Source organism: Phoxinus phoxinus (assembly GCF_949152265.1).
Source record: "Phoxinus phoxinus genome assembly, chromosome: 6".
NCBI lineage: Eukaryota > Metazoa > Chordata > Actinopteri > Cypriniformes > Leuciscidae > Phoxinus > Phoxinus phoxinus.
The window spans coordinates 17,637,291-17,654,720 of record NC_136881.1 but is presented as its reverse complement, the minus strand read 5'-3'; the positions used below and the strand labels follow the sequence as shown (position 1 = coordinate 17,654,720).

The 17,430-nt window shown below is 37.3% G+C and overlaps 2 protein-coding genes across 6 annotated transcripts in view; both read left to right on the top strand.

Annotated features, from left to right (window-relative positions):
- Nucleotides 1-2,566: 2,566 nt before the first annotated feature.
- On the top strand, nucleotides 2,567-9,235 carry myoz2b (myozenin 2b). Of its 2 annotated transcripts, XM_079617087.1 has the most exons (6): nucleotides 2,567-2,706; nucleotides 3,727-3,915; nucleotides 5,495-5,661; nucleotides 7,464-7,566; nucleotides 8,224-8,407; nucleotides 8,829-9,235. In XM_079617087.1, exons 2-6 carry the CDS (start codon nucleotides 3,831-3,833, stop codon nucleotides 9,052-9,054), a joined length of 765 nt encoding a protein of 254 aa, XP_079473213.1. In that variant the 5' UTR covers nucleotides 2,567-2,706; nucleotides 3,727-3,830; the 3' UTR covers nucleotides 9,055-9,235. The 2 variants fall into 2 exon arrangements, with proteins under 2 accessions (XP_079473213.1, XP_079473214.1); XM_079617088.1 differs by lacking the exon at nucleotides 3,727-3,915 and having other exon boundaries at nucleotides 2,579-2,706.
- A 1,820-nt stretch (nucleotides 9,236-11,055) lies between these two features.
- Nucleotides 11,056-17,430, top strand: part of usp53b (ubiquitin specific peptidase 53b) — a 62,135-nt gene continuing 55,760 nt past the window's right edge. For 3 of the 4 annotated variants that reach the window (XM_079616740.1, XM_079616741.1, XM_079616739.1), the window contains exons 1-4: nucleotides 11,073-11,403; nucleotides 13,915-14,604; nucleotides 15,003-15,095; nucleotides 16,579-16,713. In XM_079616740.1, the coding sequence (XP_079472866.1) occupies nucleotides 16,664-16,713 (50 nt within the window). In that variant the 5' untranslated portion in view covers nucleotides 11,073-11,403; nucleotides 13,915-14,604; nucleotides 15,003-15,095; nucleotides 16,579-16,663. Of the gene's footprint in view, nucleotides 11,404-13,914; nucleotides 14,605-15,002; nucleotides 15,096-16,578; nucleotides 16,714-17,430 lie in introns of all 4 variants that reach the window. The other variant, XM_079616738.1, reaches the window with a different exon arrangement.

Genomic DNA, 17,430 nt, shown 5'->3' with positions numbered 1-17,430 from the left:
GGCAGAGGTCAAAATCCAGAAAGGCAATCCAAAACACGAAACAAAACAAGAAGCAGACAGAATGTAGACAACGGAAGTGTGGTGACTATTAAGGCGAGACACTACAGGTGAATAGGGAAATATTTTTAACTAGCAGATATCACCATGAAACTTTCCCAGTTGATTACCTACATTAAGATGAAAAAAAAATGTATTACAAGTTTTCTGTAATTTATTGTTTAAATATGCAAATTAGGCATTATCTAATTAAATATGGGCTAATTTGCCTATATTTTAAAAAACGAAATCTCAGAATTGGATAAAGCCAGGTTCAAAATTCTTTTTTCATTGTGTTCACATATTAGATGGAAAAAAAATTACAGAGGGATTTATGGATATCTACTTTTGTTATCCTGTAAAACAGAATATACTGTCAATAGCCTTAAAAAAAAATTTTCGCCATGTTTTTTGGAATAAAATGTTATATAAATCAGGATAGGAATAATATATTTACAAATCCCTCTGTAATTGTCTTCATAATATAACTAGGTACAAGACTGGAAAGTTTGGTGTGTATAGGTGCTACTGAAGAGGAGATTTCGGACTTGGAGTATGAGAGAAAAGTCATTTTGAGAAAAAGGCATTTAAAGATTTGTAATGTAAAAAATCATACTTTTTTAGTGGAAACAACTATTTACTGACACAATATCTTATCAAATCATTAGCAACAACAATACAAACGACCTAAATCACATCAAAACTTATAAACACAGCATTTATGGCCTTCAACTGAGCAGAAAAACAGTCAAAAACACACATCTGAGTGTCAGAGCGCGTCACGTGATGCATCTGAACGAATCAGGTTGTCAGAAATTGACATCAGCCAATGAGATTTCGCTTTTAGGGTTAAATGCCCATTTTACTTTCACGATTGGTTACTGATTAAAAGGAAATGACCATATTTGGATCCAACAGCATTGTACAGAAGAGAGAGAGCTTTCCAGACATGTGCGTGATTAAAGGAAGAACACAGAGATCGCGGAGCTGCGCGTTGATTTAGAACGGCAACTTTTGTTGAATTTCAGAGAAATCTACTGACGCAAAAAGACAAAGTGTAGTAAAATAAAGACCTAAATGTGTATTTTGGACTTTTTTTCAGCACAAGTCTGAAAGAAAACATGTTATTGAAGACAAATAGCCCAAAATCTCAAAATTGACCAGTGAAAAAAAACGATGTTTTTGCCTGCCGTGTCTCGCCTTAACAAGGACTCCGTGACAAACACTGAAACAGACAGGGTATATATACACAAGTGCAAACAAGGTGACGAGAGACAGCTGAAGGAAATGAACAATCAGTGACAGACAGGATTATGGGAAGTGTAGTGAAAATGCCTAGACACCGTGAAAACTGAGACCTCTAATGTTAAACCCAGGGAACCACCAGACACTGTGACCGATATATGATACCATCTGAATGAACCATCTACAACAGGAGTTCCCACGGGACTTCAGCGCGAGACTACAGCTAGCCGTCTAAAACACTATTTAGGTGAAGTTGCTAAACGCATCTTGTTGTCATCTAAGGACCCTTTTCATGTTGGACAGACATTTTAATTGCATTTTGTGTCTGTTAAGAGGCACAAAAACACTATTTATGAATATGCCCCCATAACTGCCGTTTTAGCTGAGTGGGAGCTCTGGGCATTAGCGGTAGCAGCTCCGTGTTGCAAGCACCAATTCGTTTTTTTTTTTTTCTAAAGAAGATATAACGAGCAAGATTTACTTAAAAATTGCCCGGAGTTCTCCTTAAAGCCTAATTGCTCCACTAAGGTGTCGGCCATCTTGAAAAATGGCTGCCATCTTGAAATTTCAAGTGGCTCGGACAATTTTCTTGTCAAGTGACCCATGGAGACTGCTCCTGCCAATTTTCACGCTTGTAATCATAAACTGAACGATTCTGCCAAACACAAGCACTTAGCCGCTCCACTACTACTCTTGGTTTAATTTTAACCCTGTCCGGGGAACCACCCCTAAATGTTTATATTTCTGAGTGTTTATTTCTCACTTCGGGACCTCGAAATCTACAATTTATGCACTGCACAAACAATTTGAAATTCTTTCATCTATCATAAAACGTAACAATCTGGACCATAAAGAGAGTTGTATTAAAGCATGACGACCAAAAATGCTGTTGTATAATACCAATGTTTACTACTACCATAATTCAGTCAGATCTTTTGGAGCAGACAGCTCTCTCAGTTCTGAGTCCTGATTATGTGTTATGCAATAAGGCAAGAGCAGGATTGTCATACTGCCCATGCTTCTGTATGGAATGAGAAATAGTGGTCTATCTGCTGAAGGTCCGCCTTTAATGACAATCAAGAAAATCCCAGCCTCTGAAGATAATAATTACACAGACTAAAGCCCTATCACCGTTTACACACAAGAACTCACCCACAGACTTTTGTTCACTTTATTCTTATGCATACAGTTCTCCCTCCCCCTTCCATACCATCTTATAGCATTGTGAGAGGTTTGAGTGCTGAACACAGCTAAAATTAGCCTATTGATGTAAGCTGGCGTTCCACTAACACCCGCACACACCCCCACCCCAGTGCAAGTCAAGAACAGAGTGCGAGACAAAGACAAATCAGGTGGGATCGATCTATCTAAAGTTAAACTCTTCATTTGTACAGGCAGAACTCAAGACAAACACAGCTTTAACAGGTAAGAAGAAGCTGGCCTTCCTTGAGAGAGTGTGTGCGCTGTGTGGATGATAACCAACATGTGTTATAACAATATTGAGGGTTGTGTTTTGTGGACAGTCTGACCCTTAAACTATGATAACAAAACATAGGTACAAAGAGATGTATTTTAAACATCTTAAATGGGTCAATTAGAAGATTGATTATATATAAATGTGCACTTAATAATGGAATGATGACTAAAACAGAATGACATTTTGAAATTTGTTGTCACAGAAATACAAAGCATGCACATTGACTAATTTTATTATAGAAACTTGGGGTGGGGGGACTATTTAATTACGAATAGCAACCGAGACAAATCAATTTAAGCAATACTAGCAATGTTAACAAAATAAAATAAAGAGAATTCAGAGATTTTAAAAGTTTGAAAGTTTTTGATGAGAGCAACAAGTAAAGGATGAAATAGCAAGGACGTGTGAACTGTGCCAAAAAAAATAAGTTTTTGATGGCTTTGGTCAGCCTCAGTAACCAAATCTACACCCTGGACACAATGTTCTGTCACCAGCTCGTGCATAACCATTGATTTATATAACTTTGTGACATAAGATATCTTGTACTGTATAAAGATTTGGCTTGTGGTCGGTTAGTTTCACCTTTATGCTTTAATGACCGTTACGGAAGGACATTTACAGTGGCTTAGAAAGCCTAAATATGGAATTGAATGCAACTAAAGGATTTGCTTTGGTTACTATATTCTTAATTATTAAAATAGTATTTTCTGTTTTCTATTAATAATTTCTGGTTAAAAAACGCCATAGCAATCCTTAACAGTTTTACACAGAAGCCCTAAATTATATAAATAGATTTTTTATTTCAGTTAGGCTATATTACAAGAGCAACATATTTTGAATATCCAGACTAGCAACATATCATGAATATTAGCAATAAAAACATACAATATTGTAGTAACAATGATAGATTCATATTTATAAAGCGTATAGTCTTTGTATCCTCATGTATAACCTTCTTTTTTTTCCAGACAGGCTCTTTCAGGACTTTTCATCAGGACTTTAGATAGTTCTACTTCAAGTATCTGTGTCCTTTACGTATTGCAGCACTACTGGGATTCTCATTTAAACCAACATGTCACAGTTCAGCACTCTTTCAGTGCGTGACAGGAAGATGCAGGCAGCTGCCCTTTGCCATGAGGTCCATGGTGGTGCCAATGGTATAACCTTCTATTAAAACCTGCCCTCAGATCAGCACTGAATGAGTACAGAGCACAGCACAAAACGTAGCTGCCCATCACAGAGAGAAACGCCAACATTTAGAATGTGGTTCAGGGCCACAGCCTCATTCTAGCCATAAATAATCTTGTATGGATGTTCTGCTGCCTGCCAGTGGATTCACTCTGTCATTGTCATGGGCTATTTCTGCAGAAGCTAAAGTTGGGAGGATGGGGTAGGACAGCTGTGTTGGAGCTGAAATGAGCACAGAATAAAGATCATGTAGAACAAGAGAGATTCTCCTGTCCTGTTTTAACAAACACGGAAGCATTCAAATCTTTCTAGATTAGGTCCAATTTGAAATGCTTTAAGTAACATTAAACATTCTCATATTGAAACATCATTCAGAAACAATTAATGATGCACAAAATTAATGCTTTCTATTTTAGATATCATGTTTGGAATCATCATGGTAAATGCTCCTGCAGCAAAAGCACATGACATCCAATTTCCCCTCAAACTAAACTTTCACAATCATCATGTTTTACCTGTTTATTATGAATTTTCTAATAAATTGAAATGTTTTTCCCATGTGACCTGTCATAGAATGAGTGTCTAACACAGGCATCCACACTCACACTAAAACCTTTTGTATTCTTGTTTTTGTTATATCATGATAAATTATGTGCGATTTGAATACATGATGTATACATACAGTATACATAAATAATATAAATATGAAGCAAATTAAGCATCTATAAAGGTTCACATCAAAATAACTTTAATTTCATTATTAAGGCATTAAAGGAATAGTTCACTTTAAAATGAAAATTCTGTCATCATATATCACCCTCATGTTGTTTCAAACCTGTATGAATTTCTTTCCTCTGCTGAACACAAAGGAAGATATTTAGAAGAATGTCAGTAACCAGACAGTTACTGGGTCCCATTGACTTCCATAGTATATTCTTTCCTACTATGGAAGTCAATGGGACACAGAAACTGTCTGGTTACTGACATTCTTCTAAATATCTTCCTTTGTGTTCAGCAGAGGAAAGAAATTCATACAGGTTTGAAACAACTTAAGGGTGAGTATATGATGACAGAATTTTCATTTTAAAGTGAACTATTCCTTTAACAGAGTCAGACAGACATTATTACATTATTGTACTGTAATTTAGTTAATGTCCATATCGGGGCGGCAGTGGCTCAGTGGTTCATTATCTACAAACCGGAAGGTTGGTGGTTCAATCCCCGGTTCCACCTGACCAAGTGTCGAGGTGTCCATGAGCAAGACACCTATCCCCAGCTGCTCCCGACGAGCTGGGTGGCGCCTTTCATGGCTGACACCGCCGTCGGTGTATGAATGGGTGAATGTGTGGCAACATGTAAAGCGCTTTGGTGGCCATTGGGTCTGTGAAAGTGCTATATAAATGCAGTCCATTTACCATAAATTGTACTAATGTCATGAGCCATGCATGTTCATATATATAAAGCGTTGTCCAATAATTTAGATTACCCATAATCCATTTAGGCTCTGCTGAATTATTTTGTAATAACAAAAATGTTATATTAATGCAGGGTTTACTATGGACCTGGGGAAGAAACTTTCCACTCCAAAAGACATCATGCTGGAGGAACTTTCTCTCTTGTCAAACCGAGGATCACGCCTTTTTAAGATGCGACAGCGAAGATCAGAGAAATACACATTTGAAAGCATTCAGAATGAAGCCAACACCATTTTAAATGTAAGTAGCATCTACACAAATACACTGGCTTGAGCCATGCATAATGAAGTCTATTTGCTTATATTGTACATAAATCATTATATGACAGATCAAAGGATGCAAATCAATGTAATACTGTGGTGGTGGTGGTGGTGGTGTTGATAATAATAATATCTAACCTATACTCCTGATGTGATAAATATGGCTCAAATATCTAATTTGATGTTTAATTTGTCACTTGATCACTGACACTGAGCCTAAGACTAAACTATTCTGTTATGTAACAGCTCAGCTGAATGAATGGCAGACACACATGCAAGATAGCAAATGCCACGTGCCCTATGTCCTTCCAAATGTTCCTTCTTTAGGGTCAGCACTGCTATGCGTCCCTGACAACCTACTTCATTTATCACTGTTCAAGTGTGTGTGTGTGTGTGTGTGTGTGTGTGTGTGTGTGTGTGTGTGTGTGTGTGTGTGTGTGTGTGTGTGTGTGTGTGTGTGTGTGTGTGTGTGTGTGTGTGTGTGTGTGTGTGTGTGTGTGTGCATGTGCGTGTGCGTGCGTGTCTGTGTGTGTGTGCCCATGCTCAACACTGAGTTCCAAAATCACCCACCACAAGCATTATAGACCTTTTATTATTTTCATTTTTCAGATTTAAACACTTCAATCCCGTAACGGACAAAATGGAATTAATGATTTTACACAAAACATTTTATAAAACAAACACCTACTGCTCATGTCCCTCATAACATTTTAATAACTACAAAAGTAACTTTTATGATCATTTTCACATTTGGTACTGAAGTTAAAAATAGACAAATTGTGTGACTGGTCTCTTTATTTTTGTAAAAACAAAAATTCAATTTAGATGTTTAACTAAAACCACAATTTTAGCATGATAGTCTTTAATTTGTCAGGTGGTAATCAGCATTCATTTTTAATTGTGTTTCCTATTTTTACCCCCAAAAAAATATGAATGTGACAAGGATGAGAATAGTGTGACGTGGTTAAAGACTTTAACATGTTTGAAGGAATACATTGCCTTCAGTTTTATATTTTTAATTTGATCTCTCTCTCATATTGTGCCGTTCTTTCTGGGTCAACATATCTGCATGCACAACACAGCCTTTCTTCTGCTGATGTGGCAGCCATTTGGATGCTTGTCAGTGTTTAATTGGACACATTAACATAAAATGTTCTATTTATAACAAAATTATGAGTTGTCATGATTTTGGTATGAATATATATTACTGAAACAATGACTATTTTATATATTTATTATTTATTTTCTAAATGATTCATAAATGAAGTAAAAAAAAACCTGTCACACGGTTTCAACCAATGTGAAACAATGTGAAATATAAAGATATGTGACAGGGTTGGGTGTGATGGGGTTGAGTTTTTTTTGTAGAATAATTAATAATAATGATCATTTTCCATCTTAATTTTAAGTGATGGGGTTGAGTTTTTTTTGTAGAATAATTAATAATAATGATCATTTTCCATCTTAATTTTAAGTGATGGGGTTGAGTTTTTTTTGTAGAATAATTAATAATAATGATCATTTTCCATCTTAATTTTAAGTGATGGGGTTGAGTTGTTAAGCTTGACAGTATACCTCCCTGACTATAATATGACTTAAAAATATGAATAAAAAGTACCCAACTTCACCCTTAGAAGAGAAACTACTGGCAAAAACAATGTCCCTTTCATGCCACTTTATTTACAATGTGAATTGATTTTAAAATATGGAAACAGTCTTTTTACGTCTTGCTACACATACACAATAAGCTATGTCCAAACTTAAACTGACATTTTGTTTCAGAACGAAAATCTTGCAAATGCAGAAAATAAAGAAGTTGCGTCAAAAACACCACCAAACACTCCAGATCCCAGAAACCCAGCAAACCCAGAGGAAATTGCACCAGGTATGTCAAAATTACAATGTTTATAATGTACAGTTAAATCTAAATGACAATGTGCTAACAAGAGTTGTTGTTTTCAAATTTTATTTCAAAACTTTCAAAACATTTGAAAAATGAAAACGGTTTATGTGAATTATTAATGGGTGTCACAATAGCAGATTATTCAGGATGATTGCAGTGCTCTTGCTTGTTATATACCCTCACATGTTTGTAAGATGTTTTCAAAGTCTTGTACCATCTATGAGAGTAAGTGCAATGGAATAAGAGCGAGTGAAAAGAGAATCAGATAGCGACAGCACACGCCACCCCCAACTTACTTTCTATTTTTAGTTAGTGAATCACTCTAAGTGACTTTAAAAGGGTTAAAAGGTATGTGTGTCGGTTTCACTCTAAATATTCAACAAATGCATGCTGCGTTTGCTATGTAAAATAAACTTGAAGTCTGTATTCTACTATGTCTAAGTCAAAATTGGATTCAGAGTTCAGTTTTAATCTCCCTGATTCAGTTTAGTTCTAATTCTTTCATCTCAATTTAGGTTAATGCCTTTCAATTTAAATGGTGTGTTCTACAAAATATATTCTTTACAGAGGGCTATCCAGAACAGCCTGATCAAATGATAACATGCAATCAAAGTCTAAACAGCAGAAACTGTTTCACAGGATATGGCGGTCCCTTGACAAACATTCCTCCAGAGAGGTTCAATGCAACAGCTATGCCAAAATCCTACCACTCCCCATGGGAAGAGGCCATCATCAATGACCCAACGCTGGCCGACACATTTAAAGTTCACATGCCAGTCCCAGAGCCCAAACTAGAGCTGCCTGACTACAAAAGCTTTAATAGGTATTTATTTTTGTCTTAATGCCATCATGTGAATTCTATTTCCAACAAAAATTTCACTTTTACATTTTAGAAAATGCAAATACAGTGTTTTTAATGATAGGTTAATTTATTTGAAAGTCTTATTTATCATTAAATATAGCTTAATGACAGTTATTTAAACATTGTTATTTTAAATGTATGACACACTTTTGAAAATGGTACAGTTAGGCAAGTGTATACTGTATGTTCAGTTCTGTAATAAAGTGTCTGCACATCACAGCACCATCTTGAGGACATGAACAGGTAGTGCATATATTCAATAATTCATACCTAAAAATATGTTCATGCCCTAAAATGTTGCGTCATTTATTGGAAGTATGTTTTAATGCATAACAGAAACCAATACAGATGCCTCAGTAATTAAATCTCTGTTAAATCTCAGGGTGGCTACACCATTTGGTGGTTTTGAAAAAACTCCACGAGGGATCACCTTCAAGCTTCCAGATGTGGACTTGAATGTTCCTCGATATCCTGAGCTCCAGGATCCTGCAGCTAAGCGGCCCACTTTCAACAGGACTGCCCAGGGGTGGATCTCCGAAGGCATGCCTCTCATTTTACCCACTGTCTCTCTGGAGCCTTTCGAGATCCCTGAGTCTGAAGATCTGTAACACTGATTGAATATTTCTGGTCCCCCAAGCCCAACGGGCTTGACTGTGTTATAAGGTGTTTGTAGATGTCATCCATAGCTTCTGATTGCAGGCCAGATTTGTGTTTTATTTATTTTATTTGTATGTTGAAGTGACTTTTGGACAGCTGTTCTTGGGACAGGAATTTCCACTTCTTTTTTTTTTAATAATGGATGCCTCAAAAACTGTGAATAAAAAGGGTTTTGAACAAAACAGTAATATGAGGCAGCATTAATAATCATCAGCATTAATAATTTTTGTACAACTTGCAAAACAATCAGCATACAGAAAGTATGATAATATACATGGTGTTTGTGCAATGAGTTAATTTATTGATACATTAAGGTGTCAGTGATTTTCACTAACACTATGCATGGTTATACTGTGAAACATCATCAGTATTCTAAGGTTGCAGTCATCTTTAGTAATATATTTAGTACAGGATGACATCATGCTGAGGTTATAATGTTTTTGCACTCTAGGTTCCACAAAAAAAGCTTTTTAAAATAATAAATTGCATATACAAAATCAAATTGATCAGGGATAGATCCTTGGTTGAAACAGCCATGTAAATATAATATGTTGAGTTCCTGAAATCTTGTTTGAACTTATAATCCATTAATATATATTTCTGAAAATTTGTTTTGTGATGTTTTGGCTGATGTTTAGCATTATATTTACAGTGTTAGAACCTTTGCTTGTGGTAATTCCAAACTGAACAAATAAATTGCATATTTATTTCAAATTTCTGTCATCATTGTTTAAGTAGCACGGTCAACAACAACAGCAACAACAACAATAATAATAATACTGTTCTGCGTGGTGTTTTCACCCATACAGTCTATCAGCATACTCAATCACCATCATCATCATCATCATCATCATCAACATCATCCAAAACAGCCTCTGGAAGAATCTGTCTCAGTTACCCTGAGACATAGCACACAGACATATCCTCTGACACTAGCTATATATACAGGAGTCATAAGTATAGCCTTGAATTTGACACTCCCTGTGCTACAGTTACAGTAAACACAAAGACTTCCAGACAGTCAGCAAATGCTTCATTCGTCCTCTTTAACAAAACATGCATTGAAAAACTAGAATACTTGAAGACAATTAAATAATCAATAGCATTACCGAAATATACCCTATTAGAACATACCATAAAAACAACAACCAAAACCTGTTTTAAGGGTGATGGAATATTCTTGTTACTGTTCAGTAAGTTCTTGCCTGCAGCCTGGTTTCACCTCATTATTCACACAACAATGACCAATAACTGCTAATTCTAGTCAGCAAAATATAGATCATACAGACTCATATATGAGGCAGTATATTAACTGTAAGAATACTGTGCTGTATTCCAAAAACAGAAAGGACAAGGCAAACATTATCTGTCTGTGTATTTTACGGGTAAGCCTACTGTTCAGTGGGAGATTTAAAAAAAAATCAAGATCAAAATCTTGTCTGATTTAGGCTATATGACAATAAAAATATAAAAATAATTTATATTTATAATAATAAAATAATAAAAAAAAATATATATATATATATTATACATGAGCAGCTTGCTCAAATAAAACAACATATTTCATCACCAATTGAGTCATATGATTTTTGGCTATTATTTTGCCCCATGGTTTCAGGTAGAATTGGTTTAGTGTTGCATAAGTTTTTGTTAATATCTCTGAGGTCATCCACGTCATGCTGTTGGGGCAGGCTATCGTAGGCTATGATTTTTAGTCACAATTTTCGTAAAATGCGACAGTAATTTAATAACAATATTATGATAAGATCATGTTACAAGATGAATATTGTTATTTAAAATGAAATCTGTTTGTGATGCACCAATCACTACAACATAACCATGAAACTCGCAACTCGAAATCTCACATCGGTTGTTTTGCTTGGTCTCGTGAGAATATGACTGAATCCACGCCCTCCAAACACGCGGGTTATTTCTGCGGAATAACAGTAAATATTGTAGCGGTATATGTGGGGCGGAGTCAACGCGTCTAACTCCACATCCATCAGAATAATCTCTCCAGCTCAGCAGGAACTGAACGGATTAAACCCTCAATGTTGATGAGTGTGGAGGAGCAGGAATGCATGAATTTAGACACAACGCTGCGGTGTTATTGTATTTAGGCCTGTTAGAGGATATTTGACCATATGGATTTACTGCGCTTTATGACATGCTGAGCAATGAAGGAATCCGACAGCAAGTAACTTGAGCTGGACGCGCACAATGAATTTATATCCTTATACATATGTGGATAAACGATTCTAAAAGCAGGATTTGAATACCAATATTCTGGACACGTGTAGGTGAGCTGTGCTTGTTTATTAACGACTGTGTCTCAAAACCTAGCTTGCTGCCTACATGGACATCATTTTGGGGCATCATAGGCGCGTTCTAATGCCCCAAAATGCTGCATAGAGCAGGTCACCTGAAGCGCATGCGCAGTAACAGGTGTAACGGCATGCTGAGCGAATTTTGTTTATCATCTCATGTTATGCATACTTTTTCAAGACAACACAGTAATGGATTCTGTTTAATAACTACTTAAATGGAGAAAGCACCGTTTTTAATGGCTGTATCGTTGACACAATGCGAATGACATTCACCATGTTTGCGTTTTTTTAACAACAATGAGCTCTAGACACCCAGATCTATTAACATTTTCCGGACTGTTCTGTCACTCTGTTTTTACTCTTCGTTTAAAATAAAAACATAAAATGAATAGTTAGTGTTATGCACTGTTTCTTGATGAATTAGCTGCAAAGGAATTTAATAAGACGAGCTTTACAGTATTTACAATGACCACACAAATCCCCCGGAAAACCCTTATTATTTGTTGTAATCTTAATTTCATAGGCTACTGTTAGAAATTCTGCGTTTTTTGTATGAAGAGGCAATAATTCAGCATCAGTGCTGCAGCTGCCTACAGCCCATCATCTTCATGCTGTAGCCATGGCAATGGTCCAGCATTTACAGTAATATACTGCGTCACTGCGGCAACAAGTTCTACATTCATCCTAACCCTGGCCACTGAGGCTCTGGTTAGAGGATTGCCCCATTGCACAGAAAACCAGTCTGATTTCCTTACACAATAGTCAGTCTCAGACATCCTGACACAGCTAAACTTCTCATTAAAGCCAACTGAAAAGCCTGGATGCAATAAATAGCCTACTGCCATGAATTACTGTGGTTCAAATATAATAAAGTCACTTTAATAATAACAAATATAATACCTCATGTGTAAAGAAATGTCTATTGATTTTTTGGGGAAAAATCTATTGTGTCAAGACTTAAATTTCAAGTATCTGTCATTCAGGTTTAATAAGATTTAGAAGTGTTGGAAGTACAAGCAGTGCATCACGATGAATGTTTAGAAATGTAGTAGGCCTACTGCAAATGGGAGTTGATTACAAAAAAACACAAGAACAAAGAAAAAGTAGCTTGATTCAAAGTATCTCAGCCTCATATCTTTGCCCTTTCAATGGTCATATCTTCCATGAGCACAAAATTATAAATATTTAATTTGACAGTTATTAGAACAGTTTAGAACTCACAATTCAGAACGGCAACATTTCAAGTACCGTAGGTACGTGTAACTGTAAAAATTATTTGTATGATTTAGTACTTTTTAAGCAACATCGAAAGTAAAGACTTGCTTTTACAACAGTTTGTAAATATTGATAATTTAACAGATTTTTTCAATGTGTTTTAATGAAACTATTACATTAAAATGTAATACCATCATTTAAAATGAAACAGGTCAGTTTTTCTCGACACAATGAAAGAAGAACGCTAAAGTAGGTTGAATAAGTCACTCTTCACTTGTGCGGTTTTCAGAAAGAGAGATATTTAAATTTTTTGACTCATGGATGCAGTATGATGAATGTGTTTATTAAATATCCTATAGCAAAAAAAAAAATATGAAAAAATTAATGGATAAAAGTCAACCATGCAAAATACCCACTCTCATCAAGTACAGTACTGGATCAGTTCAATTATGAACAGATGTCACTAAGTCCATGTCATGTAATTCTTTACCGTAGCTGCTTACAGCTATATTTCGGTTTTGTTCTTGGCAGCTTGTCTTGTTTTCAGTAGTCCTTTCTCATATTTTGCTTACCAAAGACCATTAGAGTAGCTGTTTTGATATTTTATCTTGCCATTGTCATTGTGCCTCTCAAAACTGAGGTGAATACCAGATAATGTCTAATGAAATATTTGGACTTGGCCTGTATATACTTTCTGAACTCAACCGAAAAAAAATGTTTAAGTGAAAGTGAAGGCCAATAGGTACACACACAAATGAACACAAACACACACACACACACACACACACACACACACACACACACACACACACACACACACACACACACACACACACACACACACACACACAGCAGTGGGCAGCCATTTTGCTGTGGCGTCCAGGGAATGATTAGGGGTTAGGTGCCTTGATCAAGGGCACCTCAGTAATTTTCTGCAGGTATTGAGAATCAAACCCGCAACCTTCGGGTTGCTAGTCTGACTCTCTAACCATTAGGCCACGACCGCCAAATGTAAATTTACCACGATAGCGTGTTGTGTATACTCTCAAGAATACAGATAACTGTGTTGTGAAAAAGTAAAAAAAAAAACATCCTGTCATGAAATGTATTTGGCAACTGTGCTTAGTATGATCTAAAACCAAATATATGGCTCTTAATTAGCACCAGAGTTCAGTAAAACAGCTATAGTAATATTTAACAACATATGTTTTCCATATCACTCACTTTCTATACCCCAACCCTTCTCTGTGTGTCTCTCCCTTTCTGTAGGTCTTCCTTTGTTAGCCTGTGATATTCTTCAGTGCCTGTCCTGAGGAACCTTTCTGAATGACCCCCGTTCAGTGACCTCCATTGACTTGGCTGGAAATGCTGAGGAGAGTAATGGATTTGTTCTTCTATTGGCATCCATCCTCCTATTGCCAGTGTGCCTGGATGCAGAGGAATCCTCATATACAGAGGAGACAGAGTGTGATCATTGTCAAAGTAACTGCTGGACTGATAAAGCTACGTGCTGCAACGTGTGGCTAAAAGTCACATTATCACATTCATTGAAGATCTACTGTTTTGAATGATTCACTATATCCCAATGGTGTACTGTAAAATCCTGCACATTGAAAAAAAAAAAAATCCAGTGCAGTATATTTTGCTATATTTGTGAAGTTGGCCTTCTCTGTCAGGTACAGGGACTGTGGCACTAATGTTGCCTAAAACAAATGCATCAACCTCAAGTTACTTCAGTAATTGACTCTAGTTGTTTGCTGGGGAGGGCCAGGCTCCAACCTCATGGCATGGGTCAAACTTTTTAAAAAGCCTGGAGGCAACATGGCTGGTACAGGTGCCTTGAGTGGAACAGGGCTGGGCAAGTCCTACCAGCCGGGCAGTATGATCTCTCTCGCTTTGACCAAAGGTCTTCTAAATGAGCCAGGCCAGAACAGCTGCTTTCTTAACAGTGCTGTGCAGGTGAGTGAAGTTATTTTAAAAACATGTGCAGGTGTATGATTTAACTAATAGATAATATAAAATATGTTCTGTAATGGGGTTGCTGATATAAGCTGCTGAAGTAGCAGAAGTATTTATAAGAAATGGTATCTTTATAGGCATCTGTGGTCCCATTAAGAGCCTTCATCATCCATGGAACGGTATACACAATAGGATCTTTATAGTGTAAAAAGTTTCTTTAGATTTATTCTGTTGTTTACCGTATGGTTCTTTGGGGAACCAAAATGGTTATTCTATGTCATTACTTTGAAAACCCTGTATAAACCATATGCAGTATAGTATTAAGGGTGCAACAAAAATGTAACATGATACACTATGACAGGCTGATTATAAACAAACTAAAAAACAGTTTATTACAGGTTCTTTGGCAGCTTGACATCTTCAGGAGGAGCATACGACACCTATCTGGCCATTTCTGCTTGGGCGATGCCTGTATTTTCTGTGCTTTAAAGGTAGGCATGTGAAGGGTAAAATGTCTCAAATTCTAGTGATCTTCCTACCTAGACAACATTGAAAACAACATGAAAATTGTCTCAACTTGTAAACGTAAAATTTATGGTACCTTTTAAAGTCGGCATTGCGATCGTCTTCCCAATTGTGATATACACCGGTGAACCAAAACATTATGTTCACCTGCCTAATATGCTGTTGGTCCTCCATGTGCTGCCAAAACAACGCCGACCCACTGATATATGGTCTCTACAAGACTCTAGTAGACAAGTCAATCAGGCTACTTACACCATTGTCATGAATGGGTGTACCTGGTCTATAACAGAGTTTACTGTAGGTAGGTTGCACGTATCAAATTTACATCCATATGAATGGCCGGACCCAGGGTTTCCCAGTAGAATATTGCTCATATAGTATCACACTTACTCCACCACCTTATCGTTGTCCCACAGTGCATCATGGTGCCATCACTTCCCCAGGTCCACATGATGTAAAAGAAAATGGGACTCATCGGGCCAGGCGACCTTTTTTCCACTGCTCCAAAGTCCAATTCCGGCACTAGTGTGTCCCTTGTAGGCGCTTTCGATGATGGACAGGGCCAGGGGTGGTCATATACACTCTGATTGGTCTGCGGCTTTGCAGCTCCATATGCAGCAGAGTATGATGCACTGTGTGTTGTGACACTTTCCTCCCATAACCATCATTAACATTTTGTGTGACTTAGAACATTTAACATTTGTTGGCTCTGACCAGATGGGATAGCCTTTGTTTTCCTCATGCATCGATGAGCCTTGGGTGCCCAACACCCTGTCGCCAGTTTGTGGTTTGTCCCTTTTCTGACCACTGTTGGTAAATACTCACCACTGCTTACTGGTAGCAATCCACAAGCCTTGCTGTTTCAGAAATACTCTAATCCATTTGACTTTCCATAACAATTCGTCCCTTGTAAAAGTTTTTCCTGCCCATTCCTCCTGCATTCAGCACTGATTACGAAAACTAATTGTTTGCTAATGTACCCAGACCTTAATATGTGACCTTATTAGGAGATGATCAACACTATTCACTTCTCCTGTGACTGGTAATAATGTTTTGGCTTATCAGTGTATATCAGGGTGACAAAACATTTGGAATTGATTTTGTCCATCGGGAAATGATTGGATCAATTGATTGGATAGTTGGATTGTTTGATCATTGTTGTTTTCTAACTGCTGCACTAATGTGCACAGATAAATCATTGAATAATATTTCATAAAAAATGTTTGTCAATTTTGATTTCATAGAGACTTAAAGATCTAATTTTGACCAAAATGTATGATTAAGGATCTGAGACAACCAAAGTTAACATGACACATTCATAATCAGATTTGTATATCTTAGAACAACTTTTCGATACTCTTTTTCACTGAACACTATTGCATTTGTGAATTGTGTGTACAGCATTGCTGAGTTTGTACGTGAGGTTTATTTGGCTGTTTCTTTTTACAGAGCATTTTCTGTCAGTTCCAGCAGAGTAGAGAGCGGGCTCTGCCATCAGACACCCTGCGTCACGCTCTGGCCGAGACCTTTAAAGATGAGCAGCGCTTCCAGCTGGGCCTCATGGATGATGCAGCTGAGTGTTTTGTATGTCTGACTTAAGAGATAAAAATCGGTTTATACCTCTGTTTACCTTTCAAAGTGGAACTCTCCACTGTCACGAGTTAACGCTATGGGAATGCTCCTTGTCGGCCGGTGTCTGAAGCATATGTACTACATGCCAATCTTGATTGGCTATCGCGGTCAGGTGACATAACACGTTCACCAGCAGGGTATATAAGGACTCCTAGAAAGGACTTCATCAGCTTATTTGTCTTCAGGAAGCTTTGTCTTCTTTGTCTTCAGTTTGTTTACAAGCTGTGTGTGAACTTTCTTTTTTTTTGTCTGTTGTCTGTTTCTATAAAAAATGTCTAGCAAGTCATTCAGAAAGTGTGTGCTGCTGTGTCAAATATACACCCGGCAATCTTCATGAGTTGTGTGTTATGTGTCTTGGAGTGGAGCACGCTTGATCAGCCCTCGAGGGGGCTTGTTGTCCTCTCTGTGACCACTTCACAGTGAGCAAGCCCTGCTTCTGCCTGGCTCTTTTCAAGGGGGATGGGAGTCAGGCAACCGTGGCAGCCTGGTGATTGCAATAATGAGGGTCGCAGATGGAGTTTGCAGATGTGCTTGAGACGGGGTTTAACCCTTTCTCAGGCATCACCAACTAGCTCCTAAAAACATTTAATCACATCGCGTTTGCAAGCTATCTCGTACCCTGTGCGGCATCCTCATGGAAGGCTCCAGCCTTGCCAATAAGACAGAGCC